Source organism: Astyanax mexicanus, chromosome 12 (genome assembly GCF_023375975.1).
Source record: "Astyanax mexicanus isolate ESR-SI-001 chromosome 12, AstMex3_surface, whole genome shotgun sequence".
Taxonomy (NCBI): Eukaryota; Metazoa; Chordata; class Actinopteri; order Characiformes; family Acestrorhamphidae; genus Astyanax; species Astyanax mexicanus.
This window is the reverse complement of record NC_064419.1, coordinates 12383830-12395270: the sequence shown is the minus strand read 5'-3', so window position 1 is coordinate 12395270 and position 11441 is coordinate 12383830. Positions and strand designations below refer to the sequence as shown.

Below are 11441 nucleotides of genomic sequence, written 5' to 3'. Positions count from 1 at the left end.
TATCTATATCAGAATTATATTGTCCTTAAAAATTATCTGATGTTATTCAGAATTCATTGTTCCATCAATAAAGGCAAGCTGTCCTGGCCCAAATGCAGCAGAACAGGCCCAAACCATGATACTACTACCACCACCAGGTTTCACAGGTGGGATAAGTGTTTTCCTTTCTTCAAACCTAACGCTTTTCATTTAAATTAAAGAGATCTGTTTTGGTCTCATCTGTCCACTAAACATTCTTCCAGTGTCCTTTTGGTTTGTCTGCAGACAGCCAGCAATGGTCTTTTTGGACAGTAGTTGCTTTCTCCTTGTGACCCTGCACAGGGAGGCCTTCAGTTGCGTAGAAGTCACCATGGGGTGCTTTGTGACCTCGATTATACGCTTTGCACTTGGATTGATCTTTGCTGCTCGACCACTCCTGAGGAAGGAAACAATGCTCTTGAGTTTCCTCCATTTGTACACTGTGATCTGTCTGACCGTGGATTGCTGGAGTCCATACTCTTTAGAGATGGTTTTGTTGCCTTTTTCAGTCTTTTGAGGTCCTCGGAAATATCCGTTGTTTGTGTGTGTTTGTCATGTTTCATCTTGGAATGAATTGGTGGTGATATTTTGAACTCTCTTGCAGTTAGAGAGGGTATAATTCTAAGTAGAAGACTCTTAGTTCTCATACTAAAAGCTGATGAGCTCAGACACAGACAGTACCTTCCTTACACAGCCATATTGTGCACAACCCCTAAGAGCTGCCTGCTTTGTTAGCTTTGAAACAAAAGAACCTTGTGCCTTAATTATCTCATTCCCACACCTTAATCATCTCTTTCCACTCATAGAATCTTGTTCCCACACCTTTATTATATCATTCCCATGCATTAGGTTGTTGTGACCATGCATTTTTTACATGATGTCACGTTAGGGACTCCGTAGAAGTGTATATTTTCTGTCATAAACTTAAACCCAAACCAACCAAATAAAACACATAGTTTTCTAACTAAGCTTCATCATATTACATATTTTTAGCATTCACACCAGCCCAGACCAACCAGTCTTATTAAACAATTGTCCCACAAATTTTGATCAGTGTGGACGCGCCTTTATTCGTATGTAAAACAGCTACATCTACTCGAAATTCCAGAAGATGTTTTTTTTAACTTCATTTGTGTTTTGCTCTAATATGGGAGACTGGATGCATGATCTGATGAGTTAATGGGTGGAGTAGATGTTTGGCATTTGTTAAAGAAAACATTTTTTTCTTAATCTTCGTTTCTTTTTTGTTTGTTGGTTTTTCAATACTGAGGTCTTTGTACTTAGGTCTAGTACTTTATCTCTAATTCATACTACGCACGTTATGAGTGTGTTTACATTGTAAATGCCAGATAATTAAAAAACTCAATAAACAAAGCTATATAAAAATAGGCTATAAGCTTATAATTCATTATTTATATATTGCGTTAATCATTAAGCCTATTGGGTCATTCACCATTTATTGAACTAAACTAAAAAGTGCAGCAGCAGCGCCCCCTAATGGCCCTTATTAGGAACGGTTGTGAATTATCAGCGTATTTCTCTTCCTTTTGGTCATTGGTTAGTTAACTAGTATTTAATGTAAGACTTGATTGGCGGAACATAAACACAACCATAACAAATTAATAAATGTATATTTCCAGTCATATAGACAACAATAAACCAAACAAACAAAGACAACACTTAATTTTATCTAAACTTCATTATAATACAAGTTTTAATCATCCACAGCAACTTAGGCTGCCCAGGTAACTATCTAACAAACTAGATCTTATATAAAACAAGTGCCTCTCTAATGTTGGGCTATATGGCCCTCTTTTTCTCTAATGTAAAAAACAGCAACATCTACCTGCAATTACAGAATGATAAAGGTTCTTAACTCTCAATATTTTTGTCATATCTCAATATTTTTGTTTTGTTTTCAATATAAGAGACTAGATAATTGATGGGATGAATTAATGAGTGGAGTAGATATTTTGCACTTCGTTAAAGAAAACCGCATTTTCATTGTATGTTTGTTTGTTAGCCTTTTTTTGTAAGACTTGGTCCTTTGTACTTTGCCATATTACTTTATCTCTAGTTCTTTATGTATGGTTTTGCATCCATACAGTGCAAGTTATAAGTGTGTTTATATTGTAAATTCCAGATACTTTAAAAACTCATTAACCCAAGCTAAAAAAAAAAAAATAAACAAATAGGCTATAAGCTTATAATTCCCTATTTTTCTTTTGGGTCATTCACTATCTATTGAACGAAACTAAAAAATATACTAGCAGCGCCCCCTAATGGTCTATACTAGGAACTGTTGTAAAAGGTCAGTATATGTTAGAGCTTAGATTCTCTGCCCGAACCCGACCTGACCCGAGGTGGGCCGGGCCGAGATTTCCCACCACATTCCTTGGGCCGGGCTCCAGAAAATAGTCTTAGATGTACCTCTAGTACATCTCTAGTATATATAACCTCTAGTATATGTCTCTTCCTATGTATTAGTTAGTTAGCTAGTATTGGTCTGCTTAGTCTTCTGTATTTCAATGAAAGACTTGATTGGGGGAACCTGAACAACCATAACAAACTAAGAAATGTATATTTTTAGACATATAGACAAAAATAAACCAACCAAACAAAGAAAACACATAGTTTTCTACTTTCTACTTATACATGTATTTTATAACATGTATAAAATACATGTTATAATCATCCACATCAGCCCAGGCTGCCGAGGTAACTATCTAACAAACAAGTGTCCCTCAAAATATTGGGCATTATGGACCCCCATTTTCTCTTATTTAAAATAGCTTGCTTATATCTACCTGCATTTTCATTGTGTGTTTGTTAGCCTTTTAAATACTTGGTCTTTTGTACTTTGGCATATTACTTTATGGCTAGTTCTTCCAGTAATTCCAAAATGATAAGGATTATTAACTTATATTTTTGTTTTTAATAATTTGGATTGTGTTCTTAATATACTAGGCTGGATACAATAAGGGAAGTTGGGTGGAGTAGATGATTGACACTTCTTAAAAATAGTTTTCTATTTTCTTCCTTTTTGTAAGTTTGTTTGCTTTTTCAGTACTTAGTCCTTTTTTGGGTTTGTTTTTAATCATTCCCATCAGCCCAGACTTGGAAAACGCCCAATTCCAACACTGAAACGAAAGAGAAAGTAAAACAGAGCTTTTTATAGAGGCACTACAAGCAGCCCATTGAACTCATTTGCAGTCTGCCAGCTCGCCTGCAAGAGCTCAACACACACACACACATACACACACAGACACACACACATACACACACACATACACACACTCGTATAGCTATACTTCCTGATCTTCTCGAGAGGAGATGTTTTAAACTTTAGTAGCACACCTCATTCAGCTGCATTCAAGAAAAAAACAAACACACTCAAACACACACCATAGAGAGAGAGAGAGAGAGAGAGAGAGAGAGAGGATGGACCAGCAGAAGAAGGTAAGAACCTGCCACTGATGTAACTCAATTATTATAACTGCATACACTCAATAGTGTACGTTATAGATAGAGTAGTGTGTTTATTACAGGCAGCAGTGCATGTGGAAGTGTGTGGCTTGCTTACAAAGAGTGAGAGAGGTGTAGAGAGTGTGTGTGTGTGTGAATGAATAAATCAATAAATACTTGAATTATAATTAATATAATACTTTACAGACAAAGTGAAAGTGAAATAATGCCCAGAAATCCAGTTGTGGAGGATTTGAGTCCAGAAAGTAAAATTCCACCCCAGGTTTTTGCTCCTGCTGCCTCAGCGGCTCCGCTGCAGCTGAGACGCTGAGGCAGCAGGAGCAAAAACCTGGGGTGGATTTTTACTTCCTGGACTCGAATCCTCCACTCCTGTCATTATCCATTGAAATAACCTTTGCAAAGCAATAATAATAATAATAATAAATACATGCTAATATCTGTTAAAGGGAGCCATTGAGGTGCTAGTTTCTACTTTCTTTAGCTTTCAGCCTCAGTTTTTTTTTAAATCACATAAATCGCTTATTTATTTATGTATCACTGGTTCCAAAACAAGCTGATCAGGTCCTTCCACAACATTTCGATTGGATTAAAGTCAGAACTTTGACTTGGCCCCATTCCAAATCATTAACCTAATCGTTCTTCCTCAACCACTCTGTGGTAGGATGACTTAGAGTGTGCTTAGGGTCATTGTCTTACTGCATGACCCACATTCTCTTGAGATTCACATCATAGACAGATGTCCTGGTATTTTCCATTAGAATGAGAATGGTAGGGTACTTACTAAAGATCATGTGGACAAGTTTAGATGAAAAAAAAAAGAAGTGTTACGGTTGGAAGAAGGACAATATTGCATTCCAGCTTCTGTGAAACATGGCGGTGGTAGTATCATGGTTTAGGCCTGTTTTGGGCAAGTACCAATTAAATTGTTAAACTATATAGTTTTTTGTTTAATATTGTGCACAATTGTGTCACATATGCACAAATGTATTTTTCCAGAGTGTTTTGCTTATTTTATAACTAGGTAACAAAAAGATAATTCAGTGCAATGACAAATTAAAAAAGTAAAAAAAAAAACATACATGTAAGTAAACTGTACTTACTTCATTAATAAACGTGTTTGTACAAAATATAACTGTAATATTACATTACAATTTGTGTTGTACTGAATGACACTCAGTCTGGTTCTTTAATGTACTTTAATGTAAGTAAAAAGACATTCTTATCAAATAATATTCAAAACAGTGACAGTGTTTTTTGTGTGTTGAATTTGGGCCCCCAGAAATGTACAATTGGCTACATAACTGCAGTAGCCTGACCTCATTTCAAAATAAGTGTCTTTATTAATGTTGTACTGAAAGACAACAGAATGGAAAATAGGGACTGAAAGTGTCTTAAATATTATTAATATTAAAAAAACACATCTGGTGGAGTAATATAATATATATGTATCTTTTCAAAAATCATATTTTTTTTTGTAAAAATGACTTTAAGTTTCAGTGAACATGAACAAATGGATTGAAGATTGAAGGGACCTTATGTTAAGTTATAGAGGAGGTGAGGAACAGAAGCCATAATAGGAGGCGGTGGTTGAGGAGATGCCAACAATTGTTGGTGACTAATCCACTAATTAAAAAAAACAATTTGTCACATTAATCGACTAACAGAATAATCATTAATCATTTCAGCCCTGCAGGACACAGAGACTTCCAGAGAATTAAAACTATTCCAGGCTTTTTTTTTAAATTGCTAGTGACAATTTGAAAACTCTAAAAACACTTAACACAACATCTGTCTGTTGTGAATTAAACTATTAATATAATTCATGTTGGTATCAAACAACATGCATTTAATTGGCAATTAACAAACAAGATTACTCACTATTTTTACAGCATTCTACGGCATGCCAACATTTAATATCTATGTTCCGAACGTTAAATACTGTATAAAACAACACAAACTTTAAATACAGTATTTGACATTATTTTATGAGAAAATATTGAAAAACACTGACATGTGTTTGTGTGTGTGTGTGTGTGTGTGTGTGTGTGTGTGTGTGCTGAATTTGGATCCCCAGAGGTCTTTTTTTTTTCTATTTTACAACTGGTACTGCAGTAACTCGACCTCATTTCAAAATGAGGGTCTTTAATATTGTTGTACTGAATTACAACTAAAGATTGGGAAAATAGGGACTGAAAGAGTCTTAAATATTATTAATATTATAAAAACACATCAGTATAAAACAACTGTATTTAAAGCAAATTTACAGCTTTAAAAATTGATGCCCAATTTTAAATGTACAGATCATTTATACTTAATAAAAGGCTGTGATAAGCCTACAGCACGCCAAAAAAACAACAACTCCTGTTTCAAACCTTAAATACAAAATAAAACAACTCATACTTTAAATACAGTATAAAACAGCTAATCCTGCAACAACAGCGGGGGCAAATCTATTATGACTGATACACAATTTTAAATGTACAGATTTATTAATATTAAAAAATAAAGGATATGATAAGTCAAACACAGCTGGTTCTGGTCTCAGTATGAGACACATGAGACCTGTGCCAGTTGTGTCAGGATAAGAGAAAAGGGTGGTGGTGTTTAAAGAGCAGTATGAATTATTAACAATTTCATGTCCCCTTTTTTACCTGAATGACAATCACAGACCAGTTTTTGTTTATTCTATAGTTCTATATAATAAATATCAATCAATTACTTGTAGACAATGTGCTGCCAAAATGTCTCACATTTCACTCTCAAGTAAATAAAATGTTATAAAAAGAACTACATCAGTAATGCTGTTTCTGTAATGTCATTAGCTGTTATTGTTTTGAGAGTGGTTGCACTGTGATTGGCTAAACATAACTCCAGGACAAAGAACATGTGTTAGTGTTTTGAAAAAAAAAAATAGATAATGTTGATCCAGGTTTTTGTGTTGTGAAAACAGAATGTAGTTTTGTGCAGGAAATGAAGTATTTATTAATAATATGAGGGAGGTATGTTGCTGTATTCATAGTTTAGTACTGATAAATGCTTGTTGGTAGTTGTGAAAAACTGCAATGCAGTCTCTTGTCTAAGGGTTGAGTAATCTTTGACTGTACTCTTTCTCTTTCACTGTCTATCTTTCACTTTCTCTGGAGTGCTGTGCATGCCTGTGGGGAAAGGAGGCTAAAGGTTGGTTCAGAGTGCTGACAGGGTGAAGTCAGATTACAGACTGATCAGAGGCTCCTGTTCCATAATGACAGGATCCTGTAGATCAAGCTTGGTTTGATGAAATTAAATCATTTAAAATGTTTTAAATAGCGTTTCTTACAACTGATGTCACAAAGCAGCTTTATAACTATATAATGTCAGGACAGAGAATCAAACAAAAAAATTAAATAAACAAAACAGAACATGCAGTGATCAACAGAAAAAAAACTTCCTCAGAGCTGCAGAAAGAAGAAACACTGGGAGGAATTTACCATTTAACATTTACCTTATAGCACCTGCACATGTACTATCACATGTTCTATCACATGTTTTTTTCTGTAAAGCTGCGAAACTTTTGTTGTAAAAAGTACTATAGAAATAAAACTGAATTGAATTGAATGTACTATCACATGTTCTATCACATGTACCCTGTAGCATTACATGCATGATCACACATACTATCACATGTTCTATAACATGTACCTTAATTCTATCACGCATACCTTGTAGTGTCACATTACACTAAATGATTTTTTTACCTTAAACTTCATCATACATCATTATTGTAAGTTGTTTTGGACAAAAGCATCTGCCAAATGTAATGCAATATATATATATATATATTCAGGTGAATAGCTACACCAGCAGTGGAAGCAGTTACAATGTTATTAGTTGGTGATGATGAGGACGTTCCGAGAGCTGGCTTATGATGATTCGAGTTTTTTAAATTGTCACACAGTGCTGTAAAGTGGATAATTTTGTCAGTTCTTTGTGGGTCAGTACTCAAGGTGTGGGGCTTGTTTATGCAAGGAAAATGAGGCTCACTTCAGGGAGGATAATTTGCTCAGCCTGAGGGACAGGGGCTAGGCCTCTCACAATTACTGTTTTTAAATAGACAACATGTCCCAAGAATTGTTGCACTAAGCAATTTTATTGTATTTTTAAAATATATTTTTAATGCATTTCCCAAATGTGTCCTTGTTTTGGAGTCACAGATCGGCCTGTCGTGGTGATCGTGCTGTTTGCTGCAGTGAGCAGCTGTGTGTGTGTGTGTGTAAGTTTGAGGAGAAGGGGTGTGTTAATGGGGAGAGTGATGATTCTGCTGTGATTCATTTTTGAATTATATTTCAGTACCATCAGAAATGAATGTACTGCTGCCTGACTGACAGTTTAATGAAGTTAAATACTCTTTTACTTTCTCTTTTTCACTTTCTCTCTGTCTCTTTCTTTCACTGTCTGTATCTTTAATTCTCTATCTCTCTCTCTCAGTCTGTCTTTCTCTATTTTATTGTCATTTTATTGTCTCTATGTCTCTCTCTCTCTTACACTGTCTGTCTGTCTCTGCCTCTCTCTTACAATGTGTATTTGTCTGTCTTGCTCTCTTACAATGTCTGTCTGTCTCGCTCTCTCTTACACTGTCTGTCTGTCTTCTTCTTTCTTACACTGTTTGTCTGTCTGTCTTACTCTCTTTTACACTGTATGTGTCTGTCTGTCTTGCTCTCTCTTACAATGTCTGTCTGTCTCGCTCTCTCTTACACTGTCTGTCTGTCTTGCTTTCTTTTACACTGTTTGTCTCGCTCTCTCTTACACTGTCTGTCTTCCTCTCTCTTACAATGTCTGTTTGTCTGTCTCTCTTTCATTGTCATTTTATTGTCTGTCTGTCTTGTTCTCTCTTACAGTGTCTGTCTGTCTCGTTATCTCTTACAGTGTCTGTTTGTCTGTCTCTCTTTCATTGTCATTTTATTGTCTGTCTGTCTTGTTCTCTCTTACAGTGTCTGTCTGTCTCGTTATCTCTTACAGTGTCTGTTTGTCTGTCTCTCTTTCATTGTCATTTTATTGTCTGTCTGTCTCGTTCTCTCTTACAGTGTCTGTCTGTCTCGTTCTCTCTTACAGTGTCTGTCTGTCTCCCTCTCTCTTACACTGTCTGTCTGTCTTGTTCTCTCTTACACTGTCTGTCTCGTTATCTCTTACAGTGTCTGTTTGTCTGTCTCTCTTTCATTGTCATTTTATTGTCTGTCTGTCTTGTTCTCTCTTACAGTGTCTGTCTGTCTCGTTATCTCTTACAGTGTCTGTTTGTCTGTCTCTCTTTCATTGTCATTTTATTGTCTGTCTGTCTTGTTCTCTCTTACAGTGTCTGTCTGTCTCGTTATCTCTTACAGTGTCTGTTTGTCTGTCTCTCTTTCATTGTCATTTTATTGTCTGTCTGTCTCGTTCTCTCTTACAGTGTCTGTCTGTCTCGTTCTCTCTTACAGTGTCTGTCTGTCTCCCTCTCTCTTACACTGTCTGTCTTGCTCTCTCTTACACTGTCTGTTTGTCTCCCTCTCTCTTACACTGTCTGTCTGTCTCGCTCTCTTTTACACTGTTTGTCTGTTTTGCTCTCTTTTACAATGTCTGTTTGTCTCTCTCTTACACTGTCTGTCTGTCTCGCTCTCTTTTATTTTCTTTTTATTGTCTTTTTGCTTTTTTTATTCCTGTCTCTCATTCAATGCTGGTAATATGTCTTAAAATTTTATATATTCCAGTCTGTTGTTTTACTAAATATAAAAAATGACCATATATTCTTAATATCTGTGTTTGATTTAATTCCCAAAGAGAGCCTTTGTATGGAAATGGTTTGGTATCTGGAGGAATGATAATGAAATGTAGATTAATGCATACCGTCAAAATACACAGCATGTCTTTTTTAGTTGTAACATATAAATATTAATACTTTATATATATATTTTAAATATTGATACTAAAATCTTGATCTTACTTTGTTAAAGTTTTCTTCATATATCATATATCACCATTAATCTTAAGCACATTATTAAATATGTTTTTTAGTCATTATATTGCTCAGCCCTTCTCTCCACTAGACAGCTCTGTTCTTCCCCTATCTCTTTTTCTGACTTTCTATTTCTCTCTCTCTTTCCCCCACTTCCCCTCTTTCTCTGCCTCTCGGCTGTGTATTTCTGATATTCTGATATGCTCCAGAGTATTTCCTGTACAGTGCTGCTATATTTACACATACATGAGATATTATCACACACACACACACACACACACACACACATTTGCCCAGCTGTTTGAGACAAACTGAAACAGGATGCACTGAATCTGTTTGATTTTTGTGTGCACCCTTACAGTTATTGCCAAAATAAATTAAAGCTCATGTTAGATAGTTTATTAAGATAGACATCCGTTTTGTTTTCAGTGGGTACAGATAATAAACACTCTATTGCAAAGAAAACATATTTCATTTTAATGTTGCATAATTAAGTCTTTAAGTTTTGTGATAGAAACTGTCCTTCAAAAGAGGACATAAACAATGTGACATCATTTGCATACAATTACTATTGAGCCGTGTGTGTGTGTGTGTGTGTGTGTGTGTGTGTGTTTCAGGATGAAAAGAGACCCATCAAGCGAATGAGGAGTCCCACACGATTCACTCGTCCGTTTACTCGGGGCAGATACTTTCGTCCTCGGTAAGTGTATGCTGATTGGCCAGAGCCTTCATTAGGTTTAAAAGCAGAATGATGGTTCAGCTGACAGTACTGTGAGGGAAAATATAATAATGATCTTCAAGTTTTAAACAAAGTGATGGCAGAGGTTCACTCTTTCTCTAAATTCAGGGTAATACATACACTTACACATGGCAGTTTGATAAAGTTCAGTACTTTGTGGCTTTGTTCACACAGCAGGTGTGAGATAGGGCCCAAATCTACGCTCTGTGAGTAGTGTGGTGGTCTGAATGTGAAGTGTGTTCAGATAAATTTCTGGCTATGTGTTGCTGTCTTGGCGGTGGAAACACAGGTGTGCTACTGACTGATTAAAACCCTGAGAACCGTCAACAGTCAGACGTTCCATTCCTGTCTTAACTAATCAGGTGCTCCATGCATGCTCAACAGATGTACACCACTGATAATTACATTAACTCACATGAACATGCAGCAGTCCACAGCTAAACAGAATATTAAATAAAATTACATTGCTGCTGGCACACCTTCAAAGCGTGAGCAAGCAGGTCAGTTTCCTCTGCATTATTTTTTTCCCCCTACTAAAAATCTGCAGATGATTAAGAAATAGTTAAAAACTAGTTTTAATTTTGTTTTCACTTAAATTTCCCCTTTGTGGTTAAAATGCAATCAAAAACAACCAGTGGTAAAAACTATTGTAAACAGTGAGAACATACCCTCAAAAAACAAATAGAAATAATTAAAATGGTGCCTTTTTTGATAAAACTCCCAAAATAGAAAACAAGTACAATTGAATATGCTATTAAGTAAAGACTTTTCCCCATTGGGCTTGCAAAACAAAGCTTTTAAATAAGTGCCAGTGTTCTATAAAATGAGATGATCTGTAGTGCATACAGAACCTGGTACACAGGTGGAAGATATTTTAGGAACAGTTGCTTGTTTTACTGTGGAAGGGGAGCTAGTGCTGCTGCGTTCATTCTGATGGGAGCAGCACTTCTCCCACTCTGCTAGATGCTTTTTTAAGGTGCTGAAATAAATTGGTCGTGTTGCTTCCTTTAGAAGCAAGCGGTTTTAAACACACCTTACAGTGAGGACCTGTTTGGTCCACGCCAGATGCCTCAAAACCAAACCAACAACAGATCATGGAGCTTGTTGCTCCTTTTTTAAGCTCTGTCGTGTGTGTGTGTGTTGGTGGGCAGGGAAGGGGCGCATGTGGGAGGGGCTTGGGTGTGCGCGCAGGAGGGAGGGGCTAAGCTCACTCTGAGCTACGGGAGCCCACAGGGA

At 36.2% G+C, this 11441-nt stretch overlaps 1 protein-coding gene across 1 annotated transcript in view; it reads left to right on the top strand.

Moving 5' to 3' along the window:
* The first annotated feature begins 3209 nt into the window (after positions 1-3209).
* The window catches only part of LOC103046011 (periphilin-1), a 30958-nt gene continuing 22726 nt past the window's right edge, over positions 3210-11441 (top strand). Inside the window, exons 1-2 of the mRNA XM_007237029.3 lie at positions 3210-3477; positions 10084-10166. Coding sequence (XP_007237091.3) covers positions 3460-3477; positions 10084-10166 — 101 coding nt within the window. The 5' untranslated portion in view covers positions 3210-3459. The remainder of the gene's footprint in view (positions 3478-10083; positions 10167-11441) is intronic.